We start from the raw sequence: 19939 nt of genomic DNA, 5'->3' as shown, positions 1-19939 counted from the left end.
ATGGCAACTCATCTAACTTTCTGAGGGAATTTAGGTTTGGGCAATAAATATTTCTTATCGGCAATGCCCATACCGCAACAAAAATTAAAGAATGAAATACCTCTTCAATGATTTCTCATAGTTTGGTCAAAATTTACTGAATTAATTCTGGCCTTAAACAATTAATTAAACATACACCTTTTTTTTAAAAAAGGTACCTTACTGTCACAACTTTTATTATGGATTCCAGCATTTTCACAGTAATTAACAGATTAGTCAAAGCTTTGCAGATGAATAAAAACTGGTTAGGCTACATACAGGCAAGTAAGATTAGTACAAGCATTAAACATCAGAGAATCAAAGGGCCTGTTTCTATGCTCTACAATTCTATGAATACTAGGCTGACTGCTCTGTATCTACACTCCCCTCTCCTTTATTCTTGCTTTAAACACTAGCCAGCTATCCTCCTAACTCATGCCTTGTAACCAGAAAATTAATCAATGCAGATCCTACTCCTAATTTATTCTCTGTGACTTTGGTCTTTTCTGCTATTTTAAAACAAGCTAAAAGAACAGCAACTTATCTTCTGACCTTACATTTCAGCCCCTGAAACTCAACTATTTCCAAAAACTAACTTTAACAACGTTCATGTCAAAATGCACAAGGTCCGAATCAAAGTCATCCATGCAGAGCATTGTCAGATTTTTTTTCCTGCCATTTATGCTACCTGATCAGCAAAATATTTCCAGCATTCTTTAATTTCATTTTTCCAACAACTTTATTCTCTACACATCTCTCACTTTCTGAAATGTAAACTTTTTCACTTCCAAGAAGTGTTACCAGACCTACTGAGTAAAGCCAACATTTTTCTTTTGCTTTGAAATTTAAAGCACAATAGTTAGAAATCCAGTTATTTCTCCCTAGCTTATCTTAAGAGCTTTCATCTAAGCAATGGCAATTTATTTTTTAAATTTGCTAAAACAACATAAATCTAATTCTCCCCTCATCATCAGATTCAGGTTTAGTATCACTGGTGCATGCTGTGAAATATGTTGTTTTGCAACAGTATATTGCAATACATTATAATAAAAAAAACTATAAATTACAATAAGATGTAAAAGAAATAAAAGAAAACACATTTAAAAAATAGGTAATGTCCTTGGGTTTATTATCCATTCAGAAATCTGACGGCAGTGCGGAAGATGATGTTCCTAAAACATTAAGCGTGTCTTATAGACAATCGGAGCAGGAGTAGGCCATTCGGCCCTTCAAGCCAGCACCGCCATTCACTGTGATCGTGGCTGATCATCCACAATCAGTACCCCGTTACTGCCTTCTCCTCATATGCCTTGACTCCGCTATCTTTAAGAGCTCTATCTATTTCTTGAAAGCATCCAGAGAATTGGCCTCCACTGCCTTATGAGGCAGAGCAATCCACAGGTACACAACTCTCTGGGTGAGAAAGTTTTTCCTCAACTCCGTTCTAAATGGCCTACCCTTTATTCTTAAACTGTGGCCTCTGGTTCTGGACTTCCCCAACATCAGGAACATTCTTCCTGCCTCTAGCGTGTCCAATCCCTTAATAATCTTATATGTTTAAATCCGATCCCCTCTCATCCTTCTAAATTCCAGTGTATACAAGCCCAGTCATTCCAATCTTTCAACATATGACAGTTCCGCCATCCCAGGAATTAACCTTGTGAACCTATGTTGCACTCCATCAATAGCAAGAATGTCCTTCCTCAAATTTGAAGACCAAAACTGCTCAATACCCCAGATATGGTCTAACCAGGGCCCTGTACAGCTGCAGAAGGACCTCTTTGCTCCTATACTCAACTCCCCATGTTATGAAGGCCAACATGCCATTATATTTCTTCAAGCTCTTGCACCTCCTCATTGCTGGCAACCAGAAGAGACCATGTCCTGGGTGAAAAAGGGTCCTTAATGACAGATACCACCTTTTTGTGCCATCATCTTTTGAAGATGTCCTTGATGCTAGGGAGGCTAGTACCCATGATGGAGCTGGCTGAGTTTGTAAACTTCTGCAGCTTCTTCCGATCCTGTGCAATGGCTCTTCCATACCAGGTGGTGACACAACCAGTTAGAATGCTCTCCATGGTACAGCTGTAGAAATTTGAGTCTTTGCTGTCATACCAAGTCCCCATAAACTCCTAATGAAATATAGCTAACACAAAATACACTGCAGATGCCGTGGTCAAATCAAGACGTACAAAAAAGCTGGATGAACTCAGCAGGTCGGGCAGCAGTGAACGTTTCGGTTCGAGACCCTTCGTCAGGACTAAAGAAGGCGGGGGCAAGAGCCCAATAAAGAAGGTGGGGGAGGGTGCAAAACCAATCAGAGGAAAGATCAAGGGGTGGGGAAGGGGATAGGCAGGAGAGGTGAAGAAGGAATCTAAGGGGAAAGCACTATGGGTAGTAGAAGGCAAAGTCATGAGAGGTGATAGGCAGCTAAAAGAGGAGACAGAGTGAAGGTGGGATGGGGGAAGGGAGAGGGAGGGAATTACTGGAAGTTGGAGAATTCAATATTCATACCAAGGGGCTGGAGACTACCCAGACGGTATATGAGATGATGTTCCTCCAACCGAAGTTTGGCCTCATCATGGCAGTAGAGGAGGCCATGTATGGACATATCCGAATGGGAATGTGAAGGAGAGTTGAAGTGGGTGGCAACCAGGAGATCCTGTCTGTCGTGGCGGACGAAGCGTAAGTGCTCGACGAAGCGGTCCCCCAATCTGCATCGGGTCTCGCTGATGTAGAGGAGGCCGCACCGGGAGCACTGGATGCAATAGATGACCCCAACAGACTCACAAATGAAGTGTTGCCTCACCTGGAAGGACTGTTTGGGGCCCTGAATGATGGTAAGAAAGGAGGTGTAGGGACAGGTGTAGCACTTACGCTTGCAGGGATAAGTGCCAGGTGGGAGATCTCTGGGGAGGGATGTATAGACCAGGCAGTCATGGAAGGAACGACCCCTGCGAAAAGCAGAGAGGTAGAGAGGGAAAGATGTCTTTAGCAGTGGGGTCCTGTTGAAGGTGGCTGATGTTGCGGAGGATAATATACTGGACCCGGAGGCTGGTGGGGTGATAGGTGAGGACAAGGGGTCACGGTCCCTGTTGTGGTAACGGGAGGATGGGGTGAGGGCCGAAGTGCGGGAAATGGAGGAGATGCGGGTGAAGGCATCATTGATGATGACAGAAGGGAAACCACGATTCTTAAAGAAAGAGGTCATTTGGGATGTCCTGGAACAGAAAGCCTCATCCTTGGAGCAGATGCAGAGGAAACGGAGGAACTGGGAATAGGGAATAGAATTTTTGCATTTGGCAGGGTGGGAACAGGTATAATCAAGGTAGTTATGGGAGTCAGTGGGTTTATAGAAGATGTCAGTGGACAGTCTATCTCCAGAGATGTGGATGACACGAAGCTGGGCGGCGATGTTAGCTGTGAGGAGGATGCAGGGTAACTTGGATAGGTTAGGTGAGTGGGCAAATTCATGGCAGATGCAATTTAATGTGGATAAATGTGAGGTTATCCACTTTGGTTGCAAGAACAGGAAAACAGATTATTATCTGAACGGTGGCCGATTAGGAAAAGGGGAGGTGCAACAAGACCTAGGTGTCATTGTACACCAGTCATTAAAGGTGGGCTTGCAGGTACAGCAGGCGGTGAAAAAGGCAAATGGTATGTTGGCATTCATAGCAAAAGGATTTGAGTACAGGAGCAGGGAGGTTCTACTGCAGTTGTACAAGGCCTTGGTGAGATCACACCTAGAGTACTGTGTGCAGTTTTGGTCCCCTAATCTGAGGAAAGACATTCTTGCCATAGAAGGAGTACAAAGAAGGTTCACCAGATTGATTTCCAGGATGGCAGAACTTTCATATGAAGAAAGACTGGATCGACGAGGCTTATACTCACTGGAATTTACAAGATTGAGGGGGGATCTTATTGAAACGTATAAATTCTAAAGGGATTGGACAGACTAGATGCAGGAAGATTGTTTCCGATGTTGGGGAGGTCCAGAACGAGGGTTCACAGTTTAAGGATAAAGGGCAAGCCTTTTAGGACCGAGGTGAGGAAAAACTTCTTCACACAGAGAGTGGTGAATCTGTGGAATTCTCTGCCACAGAAAACAGTTGAGGCCGGTTCATTGGCTATATTTAAGAGGAAGTTAGATATGGCCCTTGTGGCTAAAGGGATCGGGGGTATGGAGAGAAAGCAGGTACAGGGTTCTGAGTTGGATGATCAGCCATGATCATATTGAATGGCGGTGCAGGCTCAAAGGGCTGAATGGCCTACTCCTGCACCTATTTTCTATGTTTCTATGAGACCGAGAGATCGAGAAAGGGGAGAGAAATGTCTGAGATGGACCAAGTGAATTTGAGGTCTGGGTAAAAGTTAGAGGCAAGTCGATGAGATTGACGAGCTCAGCATGGATGCAATGTATCGAAGGAAAAGTTGAGGAACAGAACCAATAGAGACTTGGAGCATAGACTGTTCCACATAACCCACAAAGAGGCAGGCACAGCTAGGGCCCATGCGAGTGCCCATAGCTACACCCTTGGTCTGAAGAAAGTAGGAAGAGCCAAAAGAAAAGTTATTAAGTGGTGAGGTCTATTGTCCAGAAAGTAGCGGAGGGCTTTGAGCCCTTCTTCATGGGGAATGGAAGTGTATAAGGATTGGACATCCATAGTGAAAATGAAGCGGTCAGGACTGGGGAACTGAAAGTTATTGAAGAAGTGGAGGGCATAGGATGTATCCCAGATGTAGCTAAGGAGGGACTGAACTATGGGTGAACTATATATGAACTATGAAATATAGCTGTTGGCCTGCCTTCTTTGTCATTGTATCAATATGTTGAGGCCAGGATAGGTCTTCAGAGATGTTGACACTCAGGGACCTGAAACTGTGCACCTTTTCCATTGCTTATCCCTTAACGACTTCTTCCTGAAGTCCACAATCAGTTCATTGGTCTTATTGATGCTGAGTGCAAGGCTGTTGTTGTAACACCACTCAACCAGTTGATCGATCTTGCTCCTGTGCACCTCCTCGTCACCATCTGAAATTCTGCCACCAGTAGTTGTGTTATCAGCAAATTTATAGATAGTATTGAAGCTGTGAGTAGAGCAGCAGGCCAAGCACGCATCATTGAGGTGAGGAGATGCTATTTCCCATCTGCACTGACCAATCTCCCATTGAGGAAGTCAAGGACCAGCTGCAGATGGGAGGTACAGATGTCCAGGTTTTGGATGTTGTTAACTAGTACAGAGGGAATGATAATATTGAAGGCAAAGCTATAATGAATAAACAGCAGCCTGATGTAGTATCGCTATTGTCTCGATGATCCAGGGTCAAATGGAAAGCCAGTGTCATTTCATCTGCTGTTCACCTACTGTAGCAATAGGCAAATTGCAGCTAATATTTCATATTATTTAAACAAAATTTGTATTAGACTATTCGAAGTTCACCAAGATTTAAGGGATTCTTCCTGTTTACTGAAATTCTAGAGATTCTTGCTGAACTGCTCCTAAAAATTGCAGATGACTATTCCACATATCTTATTTATGCATGATGCAGATAGTGTTTGCTGTTTCCTTGCACCCCAATCCTCCATCTGATTGACATCAAAACACCACCTCACCAAATTATCCGTCGGAAGCTTTCTTCAGGGTTTTCAATGAGAATTACTTGTAAAAAGACATTGCTAGTTCAAGGGCAAGTAAGGAGGGGATGAAGATGGATGTCTTTCAACACCACATGCTCAAGTTAAAATCCAAATTAACCTGTACAGGAAATTATATTTTTAAAAAAGCTTACGTACAGGAAGTGATGTTCATACAAAATGAATTCCATTTCTAGAGGCTAGAACATCCAGGGTAGCAAGGATAATTGTGTCGAGTAAGCTGGTTAATATCACCTCAATGATGCGTGCTTGGCCTGCTGCTCTACTCACAGCTTCAATACCATCTATAAATTTGCTGATAACACAACTACTGGTGGCAGAATTTCAAATGGTGACGAGGAGGAGCACAGGAGCTCCTCCCATTTACACAGAGCTTCTATATTTTCCAAACACATGGACTTACGATTCTCCACACCATTTAGAATGCATCATCTCCACTGCCAATCCTTATGATTTCAGGGATAACGTATGCTCTTCATTGTGAATTGGTTCTTTAAAATTGTTATAGCTGGGAGTGGTGGTGGGGACAAGCTCCCACAACCTAGTAATTGCTCCCAATAGCAGCACCTCAAATAGCCTCTGACAACCAAATCCAACTCCTGGCCTTCAGCTGTGGCTTAGCAACCAAGCCCCCAGCTGATAAGATACAAAGGAATGGCAGAGACCATCAGGAAGTGACCGTCAGCATAAAACTCAATATAGGAATGCCTTACGGACTCCAGCTCTGGATTTTCCTCAGGATTTCTTCCCAAAACCTTCCCCATGAGTAGGTATAACCGCAAGGCAGTGGAGGTTTGAGATCACAGTTTCCTTCTCCCAGATGAGCTGCCAACCATGGCTGACGAGTAGAGACTGATGTGAGTAGAAATGGTTCTACCAGACTTGGTGGCTAAGTCACAAGTGAAAGCCAGGAACTGGACTTGGTTGTCAGAGGATAGTTGAGATGCACACAATAGAGAGCATTTAATAGGTAGTGAGAGCTTATCCTCACTACCACTCCTGGCTATAACAAACTTCAGGAACCCTCCAACTATCAGAAACACTTAAAAACTGGAAAGAAGATCTTTGACAGCATGGAACATTTAACGGATGTCAGGACAATGTTCAATGGGACAAGATCTCAGCATGTGACACCTAGAATCTCGTCACCAACTCCCACTCTGCAACACACAATAGTCACAGAATAAAGCCCCTGAAGTTGCCAGCTGTGTGGTCACAGAAGGTTAGATAACGTTCCAGCAGTGGATTGGACAGAATACAATCTAGCCTAAATAGTATCCAGACAGCGACAAAAACGTGCAAATCAATCAGAAAAACTGAAACATTTCAATTTGTTCTGCTGCACCAATTTACTAATGCAAGAGCTACAAGTTATTTCTTTGACAATACATTGAAGTACAGACTGACCTTCTTCAGACTTGTAGTTACAGGTCTAGTTTTGCTTTTGGCTTTTATATTTTTGCTGTTGGCAACTTTGAAAACATCTTTGTGTTTCTGTGCCTTTGACTTGTTCTTTGCCATCCTCTTCAAATACTTTCTGGAAAATAACCATTAACAGAATCAATCGCTGTTTATATTCACCCATAAATAATAAACAAAAAAACACAATTTCCCAGCCTCCATGGAGAAAATGAGAGAATCCTCGTTAATAACAGCTAAGTTTATTTGTTCTTTTCATTAGCTAGTTGCCTGACAGAAATAGTTTTCCGATACTCCACTGCAAAATATAAAGCATACAGAAATTCTACTTGTCTAAATAGATCACAGACCATAAGACATAAGAGCAGAATTAGATTATTTGGCCCATCAAGTCTGCTCCGCCATTCATTCCTTATTCATCATTTCCCAGCCCCACTGCCTGGCCTTCTCCCCGCAACTTTTGATGTCATGGCCAATCAAGAACCTATCAATCAACACCTTAAGTACACCCAACATCCTGGCCTCCACAGCTGCATGTGGTACCAATTTCCACAAATTCACCACCGTCTGGCTAAACAAATTAACCACATCTATGTTTTAAATGGGACTCCCCTCTATCCTGAGGCTGTGCCCTCACATCCTAGTCTCCCCCACCATGGGAAACATTCTTTTCAAATCTACTCTGTCTAGGCCTTTTGACATTTGAAAGATTTCCATGAGATTCACCCTTACTCATGCAAGTATGGGCTCAGGGCCATCAAACATTCCTCATATCATACCCTTTCATTCATGGAATCATCGTTGTGAACCTCGCCAGAACCCTCTCCAATGCCAGCACACCTTTTCTTAGGTAAGGAGCCCAAAACTGTTCACAATACTCAAGGTGAGACCTCACCAGTGTTTTATAAAATCTTAGCATCACATACCTGCATTTATATTACAAACCACTTGAAATGAATGCTAACGTTACAGTTGCCTTCCTTACCACCAACTCAACCTGCAAGTGTTCTGCACAAGGACTTCCAAGTCCCTTTCCATCCAGATTTTTGGATTTTCTCCCCATTTAGAAAATAGTCCACACATTTATTTCTTCTACCAAAGTGCATAACCATACCTTTTCCACTTTCATTTCATTTGCCACTTTCTTGTCCATTCTCCTAATCTAAGTCTTTCTGCATCCAACCCATTTCCTGAACACCACCTGCCCCTCCGCCAATCTTCGTATCATTTGCAAACTTGGCAACAAAGCCATCATCTAAATAATTTATTTACAGCATAAAAAGAAGTGGTCCCAACATCAACCTCTGCGGAACACCACTAGTCACTGGCAGCCAACCAGAAAAGGATCCTTTTATTCCCACTCACTGCCTACTACCATGCTGTAATCATGCTAGTAACTTTCCTGTAATACCATGGGCTCTTAACCTGGTAAGCAGCCCATCAGATGTGGCACTTTGTCAAAGCCCTTCTGAAAATCCAAATATACAATATCCACTGCATCCGCTTTATCTACCATACACGTCATCTCCTCAAAGAAATCCAACAGGTTCGTCAGGCAATGTTTTCCCTTAAGGAAACTATGCTGACTTTGTCCTATCTTGTACTGTGTCACCAACTATTCCATAACTTCATACTTAACAATTGACTTCAATATCCCCTCAACCACTGAGATCAGGCTAACTGGTCTATAATTTCCTTTCTGCTGTTTATAGGTTCTTGATTAGTAAGGGTCTCAAAGATTACAGAGAGAACACAGGAGAATCAGACTGACACTGAAAAATAAATCAGCCATGACTGAGTAGTCCAACAGCCTTGATGGGCTAAATGGCCAGATTCTGCTCTCTTATGGGCTGCGGGGTGAAAGTATTCTTTAAAGTGTTCAGAGACAGTCCCTTCAATTTGACACTCATTTTGCATAAGGAATGTTAACCTGATACAATGAGATGAAATGAGAATAAGATATCTTTCAACATGCACTTCCATTAAGCTAAAGCTTTTATGTACGATTCCAAACTGCATCAAGATTTGCTAAATTCTAATTTATGAAAGGATTCTGAAATGAATCAGCTGTCAGAAGAAATGAGTGAAGTATGCTCAATAACAATTTTTGTAACACGCACAAGAGAAAATCTGCAGTTGCTGTAAATGAAAGTAACACACACAAAACGCCAGAGGAATTCAGCAAGCCTGGCATCATAGATACTGTCTGGCATGCTCAGTTCCTCCGGCATTTTGTGTGCATTAACCATTTTTGTAAGACAATCGGATAGGTATTTAATACAGAAACGTTATTAAACACAGATAAATGGGGCTAGATTGATGGGCACGGACCAGTTGGGCAGAGGGGGTCTGCTTCCGTACTTAACTGTTTGAGGTTCACAACCCTGGCAGTATGCGAAAAAAAGTCGTATCCAAGAGTTAAAGTTACACAAAATGGACATGGTTAGAATGCAAAAGAGTTGATGGAAGGGGTCAGATAATCACATTTATATAAAGCAATTTTCTATCGCACCCCAATCTAAACGGGCTTGAAGGAACACTTTCAGCACAGACCCCCGCTTCCCTTGGTAGATTCTGTGGGTAACGCCACCACGTCCCTGTGGTTTCCCGACGTTTACTGACTCTGGCTCCTACCAGTCGCTGAGTGAAACCGTGACGGGACGATTACAACCGCAACTCCTCCTCGCAGGATGAACCGGACCGACCGGTGCACCGCCTGGTCCCAGACCCGGCCGCCGACTCCTCGCGTCACAACCTGCGCCGCTCACCAAAGAAAAGCCCCCAGCCTCGGTCTGCCCGCAATACTGCCAGCACCGAGGAGAACAATTGGCAGGAAACGAGCCACAACAGCTGGAGCCAGGGCGGTTAATTGTACACAATGTGACAAGATATAATACTTTTAAGTTTAAAAATTGTATCATCTTATTTGTAATTGTGTGAAAACGGGCCATTCAGCCCTACCAGATAATACTGACTTGCAATAAACAGCTTGCTGGAAGAACTCGGCAGGTCGAGCAGGCTCTGTGGGAAGGAAAGGACTGAGAGTGGAGAGGCGAGATAGAATTGGACTTGATTTATTATCCAGATCAGTGAAAAGTGTGTCTTGCTTGCTGTTCACACAGATCAGATCATTCCACAGTGCGTTGAGGTAAAGCACAGAATAAAGTAACTGGTACAGAGAAAGTGCAGTGCAGGTGAACAATAAGGTGCAAAAGGACGAGGAAAAGGGAGATGGTGAGAAAGGGTTCTAAGGTGATCGGTGAGGTGAGGTGTAGGTTGTACTGGCTTGCAGTTCATGCTTGTGATCTTACATCTCCAGAGATCTCAAGTCGTCACTTTTATTGTCATTTCGACCATAACTGCTGGTACAGTACATAGTAAAAATGAGACAATGTTTTTCAGGACCATGGTGTTACACGACACAGTACAAAAACTAGACTGAACTACATTTTAAAAAAACACAGAGAAAGCTACACTAGACAACAGACCTGTACAGGACTGCATAAAGTGCACAAAAACAGTGCAGGCATTACAATAGATAATAAACAGGACAGTAGGGCAAGGTGTCGGTCCAGGCTCTGGGTATTGAGGAATCTGATAGCTTGGGGAAAGAAACTGTTACATAGTCTGGTCGTGAGAGCCCGAATGCTTCGGAGCCTTTTCCCAGATGACAGGAGGGAGAAGAGATTGTATGAGGGGTGCATGGGGTCCTTCATAATGCTGTTTCCTTTGCGGATGCAGCATGTAGTGTAAATGTCAGTGATGGCGGGAAGAGAGACCCCATGATCTTCTCAGTTGACCTCACTATCCGCTGCAGGGTCTTGCGTTTCAAGATGATGCAATTTCCGAACCAGGCAGTGATGCAGCTGCTCAGGATACTCTCAATACAACCTCTGTAGAATGTGATGAGGGTGGGGGGGTGGGGTGGGAGATGGACTTTCCTCAGCCATCACAGAAAGTAGAGACGCGCTGGGCTTTCTTTGCTATGGAGCTGGAGTTGACGGACCAGGTGAGATTCTCTGCCATGTGAACACCAAGAAATTTGGTGATCTTTACGACCTCTACCGAGGAGCTGTCGCTGTTCAGCAGGGAGTGGTCGCTCTGTGCCCTCCTGAAGTCAACAACCATCTCTTTTGTTTGTTTGTTTTGTTTGATTTGTATTCAGTTGTGACCTCCATCACTGTGGGTGGAGTTCAGACACTAACCATGGCCAGGTACATTTTCTCTAGATACTACAGTTTCCTCTCACATCAAAAATGTGTAGGGGTGTTAACTGATCATTGTAAAATGCCCCTAGTGTAGGTGAAAGCAAGGACTTGGGATGAGGTGATGGGTTTGTGGGAAGAATAAAATGTGTTTGGGTAAATACTTGGCCCAGTGGGTCTATTTCCATGTTGAGTTCTGATGAAGAATCTTTGACCAGATATGTTCACTATTTTTTCTCTCTCCACTGATGTCAGGAAATCTGCCATTTTTAACCACTCTAGTCAATGTGTGATAAAATTTGTTGTAAATTCTCAAGAAGTCAGGCAGCAAGATAAGCAGCTAGCTCTTCGGGGCAACGAGTGATGATCAAAACGCATAAAGTGGTGATGCTGTAAATCTGTTAAAAAAAAACAGAAAATACCCTGATAATCATGAGGATAGGCAACATCTGTGCAGAGAGAGAAGCAGAATTAACTTTTCCGGAGAATGAAATGGCAGACAATGTAAAAATGCAAGCACTTCTCAACATCAGCTCATGAAACATTCATTGAAATATTAAGTTTCTTTCTCCACAGATACTGTTTGACCTCTTGAGTATTATCTGGTTTATTTCAGATTTCATTCATTTAGCATATAATATTTGTCTTGTAAATAGAACGTACAACAGTACTATACAGGCCCTTCAGCCAATGATGTTATGCTGACCTTTTAACCTCATCTAAGATCAATCTAACCCTTCCCTCCCACATAGCCCTTCAGTTTTCTTTCATTCAAGTGTTTACAGTATCTAAGAGTTTCTTAAATGCCCCTAATGTATCTGCCTCAGCCACCACCCCTGGCAATTCCATGCACCTAACACTGACCTATCTCTGACATACCCCTATATTTTCTAACAGTCACCTTAAAATTTTGCCTGATTGTATTAACCATTTCTGCCCTGGGAAATAGTCTCTGGCTGTCCAGAAAGCTTTGGCACATTGACCTTCATAAATCAAAGTATTGAGTACAGGAGAGGGGATGTTATATGGAAGTTGTATAAGACAATGGTGAGACCAAATTTGGAGCATTGTGTGCAGTTTTGTTCACCTGCCTACAGGAAAGATGTGATTAAGGTTGAAAGAGTACAGAGAAAATCTGCAAGGATTTCATCGGTTCTGGAGAACTTGAATTATAAAGAAAGATTGACAGGTTAGGATTTTATTTCTTGGAGCATAGAAGATTGAGGGGAGATTTAATAGAGGTATACAAAATTATGAGTGGTATAGACATGGTAAATGTAAGCAGATTTTTTCCATTGTTGGATGGGACTGGAACTAGAAGTCATGGGTTGAGGGTGAAAGGTGAAGAGGGGAAACATCTTCACTCTGATGGTCGTGAGAGTGTGGAATGAGCTGTCAGCGCAAATGCTGCATGCGAGCTCGATTTCAACATTTAAGAGAAGCTTGGATAGGTACATGGATGGTAAGGGTATGGAGGGCTGTGGTCCTGGTATGGGTCAATGGGAGTAGGCAGTTTAAATGGCTAAGCACAGACTGGAAGGGCCAAAGGGCCTGTTTCTGTGCTGTACTTCCCTATGACTCTGTCTCTTATTATCTTATACACCTCTGTCAAGTCATTTCTCATCCTCCTTTGCTCCAAGTAGAAAAGCCCTAGCTCGCTCAACCTATCTTCATAAGATAATTTCTCTAATTCAGTCAGCATCCTGGTAAATAACCTTTGCACCCTCTCTAAGGTTTCTAAATCCTTCCTATTATGATGTGACCAGAACTGAACACAATATTGCAATAGTATAACCAGAGCTTTATGGAGCTGCAACATTATCTCACAGCTCTTAAACTCAACACACCATAAGCCGCCTTAAGTACCCTAGCAACTTTGAGGGATCTATGGACATGGACCCCAAGACCCCGCTATTCCTCCACACTGCTAAGGATCCTGCTATTAACCCTGTATTCAGCCTCCAAGTTTGACCTTCTAAAGTTTTTCACTTAGCACTTTTCTGGATTGAACTGCATCTGCCACTCCTCAGCCCATCTCTGCATCCTGTTATAACCTACAGCAATCTTCTACACCATCCACAACATCACCAATGTACTAATCCACTTTTCCATTTCCTCAGCCAAGTCATATGTAGCAATCGCAAAGAGTGAGGGTCCCAGAACAGATGCCTGCTGAACTCAAGTAGTCACCAATCTCCAGTTAAAATATGCTCCATGTACTACCAGCCACTGCCTTCTGTGGGCAAGCTAATTATGAATCCACACGGCCAAGTTACCCTGGAGTCCATGCCTCCTGATTTCCTGAATGAACCAACCATAGGGATCTTTGTCAAATACTTTGCTAAAATCCAAATACACTCCTTTACCTTCACAAACTTGTTTTGTCACTTTCTCACAGAATTCAGTCAGGTTCATGAAGCATGACCTCACAAATCATGCTGATTGTTTCAAATCAGACTACACTTATGCTCATAAATCCTGTCTCTAAGAATCTTCTTCAATTAGGTATAATTCATTGGTAATTCATAACCCATTGGTCTATAATTCCCAGGATTATCCCTATCACCTTTCTTGTACAGGAGAATAACATTTGCCACCCTACAATCATCTGGTATTACTCCTGTGGCCGGTGAGGATGCAAAGATCATTGCCAAAGGTGTAGCAATCTCTTCCCTCACCTCCCATGGTAACCCACCAGCCCTGGGGACTTTTATCAATCCTAATGTTTTTCAAAGGTTCCAGCACATCCTCTTTCTTAACGTTGACATTTTCCAGCGTATCAACCTATTTGACACTGTCCTTACATTTGTCAAGGTCCCACTCGCCAGTGAATACTGAAGTAAAGTATTCATTAAGGACTGTCCCTATCACCCCTGACTCCAGGCACATGTTTCATTATTTACCCTGATCCTCATTCTAATCATCCTCCTTCACATCCATGCAGAAAGCCTTGGAGTTTACCTTTATCATACTCGCCAAGGCCTTCTCATCTACCCTTCTAGCTCTCCTAAGTCTATTCTTAAACCTCCTTTATGGCTGCCTTTTAACTCTCTAGAGCCCTTTCTGATCCTTGCATCCTAAATGTTTCTTTCTTCCTTTTGATGTGATGTTCCACATCTATGGTCAACCAGGGTACCTTCACCTTTTCCTGACTCAGTGGGACAAACCTATCCAGAATCCCATGCAAGTGCTCCCTGAACAACCTCCACATATTTATCCTGCACCTCCCTGAGTATATAAGCTTCCAATTTACGCTCCCAAGTTCCTGCTTTATAGCATCATGATTCACCCTCCCCTAATTAAATACTTTCCCATACCATCTGTTCCTATCACTGTCCCAAGGCTATAAAATAAATAAGTAAAAGTTTCTGCAAAAAAAAGACAAATCAATCAGGTAATGTTCTACACTTGATGTCCCTGGGGTTTTGTAAGAAAAGGACATACCAATCCTATTGGGTGACTCCTGAATATGGCAAAACTCTTCATCACCATAATTTTAAAACGAACAACACCATGCTTACCAGTCTATAAAATCTTATTGGATCCTTCAAGCACAGTTGGAGTCACAATACCACATTATGCATCTTCTGGAATTACATCTGTCAACACAGAGATCAAGTCAAGTCAAGTCAACTTTTATTGTCATTTCGACCATAACTGCTGGTACAGTGCATAGTAAGAATGAGACAATGTTTTTCAGGACCATGGTGTTACATGACACAGTACAAAAAACTAGGCTGAACTACGTAATAAAAAAAAAAACACAGAGAAAGCTATACTAGACTACAGACCTACATTGGACTGCATAAAGTGCACACAAACAGTGCAGGCATTACAATAAATAATAAACAGGACAGTAGGGCAAGGTGTCAGTCCAGGCTTCAGGTATTGAGGAGTCTGATAGCTTGGGGGAAGAAACCATTACATAGTCTGGTCATGAGGACCCAAGTGCTTCGGAGCCTTTTCCCAGACGGCAGGAGGCAATGTCATATCAGAGTTCATCACAAACAGCCGTGTGCTCTGGGTCTTCCCTGGAGACAAACATTAACTCCTGCTGAAAGGTGTACTCTAGATACAGAATTTCAGTCTACCTCACCAAGAATGGTTCATTCGTACCACAACTGACTGAATCCTTCGGAACATCGCTGCCAGACTGAGTCTGTGGCAGGAGCTGTTGTTGGTAAATCTCAGATGGTGAAAAGGAGGAATAGAAAAGTGCTATGGATCGGCTGGTTGAGTGGTGTCACATTAACAATCTCACACTTATGTCAGCGAGACCAAGGAATTGATTGTGGGCCCTAGGGAGTGGAGATCAGGAGATGTGCACCACTCATTGAAGGGTCCACAGTGGATTGGGTGAGCAGCTTTATGTTATGTTTCATCTCAGAGGATCTATCTTGGGCCCCACAAACTGATGCACTTATGAAGAAGGCATGTCAACAGCTCTACTTCATTTGAGGAGATTTGGTATGTCACCAAAAGTTCTTACAAATGTCTACAGATATGGAGTGGGCTAGAATATTATACTAATAAATCACTTGTTGCTTTCTAACATGCAGAAGTATCTTCCTCCACAGTGATTCATCTCTGAGAAGTTTGTTGTCCTCTTTCCTTTTACAAGTTAACCATGGTTCATAATCAGTTGAAATCTGTCTTTACATTCAGTAGCCACTATTAGGTTCCATAAGACCATGTGACATAGTAGAATTAGGCCTTTTGGCCCATTGAGTCTGCTCTGCCATTCCATCATAACTGATTTATTATCCCTCCTGTACAACCCACCTGTACACCTGCTCATTAATGCAAATATATTATCAGGCAATCGTGACAGCTACTCAATGCATAAAACGTGGTCAAGAGGTTCAGTTGTTCAGACCAAGCATCAGAATGGGGTAGAAGCAAGATCTGAGAGACTTTAATTGGTGTTTTGCACCTTGGCTCTAGAGGAACACTGTTTGGCTGTATTTATGGGTATTTTGGTATGGTTGAATGGTAATTGAACTTGAACTTGGTGCAGACCAGGTGGTTTAAGTATCTCAGAAACTGCTAATCTCTTGGGATTTTCATGCACAACGGTCTCTAGAATTTGCAAAAACAAAAAAAAAAATCCAGTGAGTGGCAGTTCTGTGAGGAAAAGTGCCCTGTTATTGAGGGAGGTCAGAGTAGAATGACTAGACTATTTCAAGCTGATGGTAAGGTGACAGTAACCACACATTACAACAGTGGTGTGCAGAGGAGCGTCTCTGAATGCATAACACATCAGAACCTTGAATGAGCTACAGCAGCAGCTGACCATGAATGTACCCTCAGTGGTCACTTTATTAGGTGTATGAGGTATGTAATAAGGTGTATATTGGGACGTTATGTTTCGCTTCGCCACCTTTAGAATTCAACTCACTTATCCATTTGGATTAACAACCTAATGAGGCGTGGAACTATATTATTTTAGCAGGCCAACAGAGCATCAGTTGTGCAAGTTGCAATTGACTGACAACACCTTTCGTCACCCCTGGAAAGTTGGCTGCTGGGATGGTAATTAATCTGAGATTTGCTTTGCATTTTGTAGCCAAAGCAATTACAATACAGGATAGATGCCAGTATTGTAGCTGTACTGGAACTGCTTGGCATCTGTCTCTGGGTCAGAAATATTTAGCTCCAAATCCAGCATGACATTACAGCAAATAGCATTTACAGAGAAAATGAATCAAACTATGCTCTCCATTATGGTTGGAACTTCAGCAGGAGGGTGAAAAGAATCATCCTATTGGATCATGTAGAGAGTTGAATAGAAAGCTAAAAAGCAGGACCTCCTCCAGGGCAGTAATCTCTGGATTGCTGTGAGGATAAGAATAAGATGATTTGGCAGGTGAATGTGTGGCTGAGGAACTGATGCAGGGGGCAGAGCTTCAGATTTCTGGATCATTGGAATCTCTTCTAGGGAAGGTCTGACCTGTACAAAAAGGACAAATTACAGTTGAAGCCAAGGGAGACCAAATATCCTTGCCAGCTGGTTTGTTAGAGCTGTTGGGAAGTCTTTAAACTAATTTGGCAGGTTGATGGGAACAAGAATATAGGGCTATGATGGGTCAGTTGGTATACAAGTACATAAAGCATATAGTGAGACCATGGGGAAAGACAGGCACTTCACTGGGCAAAATTGCAGTCAGTAGGATGAGTTGAAGAGTGACATGGGGAGAAAATCTAAAAGGGTGATGAATAAAGGAGTGAGGGTTTTATATTTGAATGTACACAGTATACAGAATAAGGTAGATGGTCTTTTAGTGCAAATAGAGATTGGCAGGTATGGCCTGTGTATCATTGAAAGAAGAAAGGGGAGGAGGTGCTACTGCACGGATCGAAAGAAGTTACAGAAAGTCATTCAATTAGTCCGCTCCACCTTGGGTACTGGCCTCCATAGTATCCAAGACATCATCAAGGAGCAGTGCCTCAGTAAGGCAACATCCATTATTAAAGATGTCTATCAAGCAGGGCATGCCCTTTTCTCATTGTTACCACACTCAGCAATTCAGGAACAGCTTCCTTCCCTCTGCCATCCAATTCCTAAATGGACATTGAACCCATGAACACTACCTCACTTTTTATTCATATTATCTCTGTTTTGCACTATTTTTAATCTAACTATTTAATATACATATATACATAATGTAATTGACTTATTTATATTCTTTATCATCTATTGCATTGTACTACTGCTGCTAAGTTAAAAAATTTCACAATATAGGCCAGTGATTTTAAATCTGATTCTGATATGTAACAATAGGCCAATTCCATTTTAATATTCATGTGGTTTTATGTGAGCTATTTAGTTCTAATATCATGATTACTCACAAAGAATTCATTTTAAATACTGGGATTTAAATTAGAACTGTTAACGTTAGTGCATGATTCTATTTTCATACTTCCCTGATCTTGATTTGTAATTAATTGGAAATCCTGATACTTTAATAGCAGCTGTGTAGTCTGTAATAAATAATACCTTCATAGTTTATTTTTGTAACTGATTGTCCCATTTCTTGAAATTAATTAATACTTTTCAGCCTGATTTTAATAATCTCCCAGATTTTTACTATCTATCAGATATAGATTAAGAGAATTTCAATATTATTTCCATTATATATATTAACAATAAAACAAGTCAGCTACTGACTTCCCACATTATTTTGTATGTAAACGCATGTGTTTTTCATTGAAATTCAAGGGTACTTTCAGGTAAAGGATTTTGTGTTGGTTCTAATAATTAAATCAAGAAAGTACTTCATTTGTAACATTGTCCACTTTGTAGAAATGTAACTGCACAGACTGGAAAGAACATGTTCAGTAAATATAGTTTTTTCATAAATTGGTGCACTGTTGTCACAGATACTGAGGTATAGTGAAAATGTGTATACCATCTATACAGATCATTTCATTACTATAGTACATTAAGGTAGTTCAAGGTAAAAAAAAGTGTTACAAGTCCAGAGGAAGTGCAGTGCAGATAAACTATAATGTGCAAAGTCAATAACAAGGTAGATTGTTATGTTAAGAGTCCAGCTCATAATAGTAGACTCATCAATATTTATTGTACAGCAGGATAGAAGCTGTCTTTGAGCCTGTTGATGCATGTTTTAAGGCTTTTGTATCTCCAAGCCCATCCTGTGTGGCAGGTGTCTTTGATTATGTTGGCTGTTTTATCAAGGCAGTGAGAATTATAGAGAGAGTCCATTGAGGGGAGGCTGGTTTCTGTGATGTGCTAAACTGTGTTTACAACTCTTCACAGTCTCTTGCAGTTATGAGCAGAGAAGCTGTCATACCAAGCTGTGATGCATCCAGATAGGATGCTTTCTATGGAAGGGTCATAGAAGATGTACCAAATTTCTTAAGCCTCCTGAGGAAGTAGAGATGCTGGTGAGCTTTCTTAGCCAAGGCATCTACATGGTCGAACCAGAACAGTCTATTAGTGATGTTCGCTCCTGGGAACTTTAAGTTCTCAATCCTCTCGACCTCAGCGCCATTGATATAAACAGGAGCCTGTACATTGCCCCCCTTCTTGATGTCAAGGAGCAGGTGAAGGGAAGAATAAAATGGAATTGGCTTTTGGATGTAGGTTGTCCTATCTTTCAATATTGCAACTGAGATAAGTTAATAAACAAATTTGTTTGTTTAATTTCACAATGATTTATTGCATAAACCAGCAAAGAGAAAGCCTCAGGACCAGATTACTCAAATATTGTGTCAATTCCAATCACGCATTTAGCAAAACTAATATATGATGCGGATAAGTGTTCAGGCTAAGTAGCAGAAGGCAGCATATGCGTAAATCTTCTTCTTCCTGACTGTCTTTATTATCCAAACCTATATTTGGAAAATCTTCTGCTATTCTATGGCTGAAATCATTACATCCCCTTAAAGTAGATGTCTAATAGTCTAATTAATCAACCGATTCCTTATCTTTTCAATGCAGAGCCACACATTATGCAGTATTTTGAAATATCCACTGAATGAAAAATTGTTAATTCTTGCTGTTAGCACCCACTTTCAGTGCTCTGCAGCAAATACAGTATTGTAAAACTCCAAATTCTTCTTGTCATCAAAATACCTTGACACACCAGGTATGTAGCAAAAAAGAAAGCAAAAC

The 19939-nt window shown here is 41.8% G+C and overlaps 1 protein-coding gene across 4 annotated transcripts in view; it reads right to left on the bottom strand.

The window, feature by feature from the left end:
* LOC132399187 (ribosomal biogenesis factor-like) overlaps positions 1–19939 on the bottom strand; it is a 72523-nt gene that overhangs the window by 6370 nt on the left and 46214 nt on the right. For 2 of the 4 annotated variants that reach the window (XM_059979327.1, XM_059979332.1), the window contains exon 2: positions 7085–7214. In XM_059979327.1, the coding sequence (XP_059835310.1) occupies positions 7085–7198 (114 nt within the window). In that variant the 5' untranslated portion in view covers positions 7199–7214. Of the gene's footprint in view, positions 1–7084; positions 7215–9730; positions 9880–14822; positions 14901–19939 lie in introns of those variants that run through there. The other 2 variants (XM_059979317.1, XM_059979307.1) reach the window with 2 other exon arrangements.

Source organism: Hypanus sabinus, chromosome 1, assembly GCF_030144855.1.
Source record: "Hypanus sabinus isolate sHypSab1 chromosome 1, sHypSab1.hap1, whole genome shotgun sequence".
NCBI classification, from domain to species: domain Eukaryota; kingdom Metazoa; phylum Chordata; class Chondrichthyes; order Myliobatiformes; family Dasyatidae; genus Hypanus; species Hypanus sabinus.
This window is presented reverse-complemented; position numbering and strand designations above follow the sequence as displayed.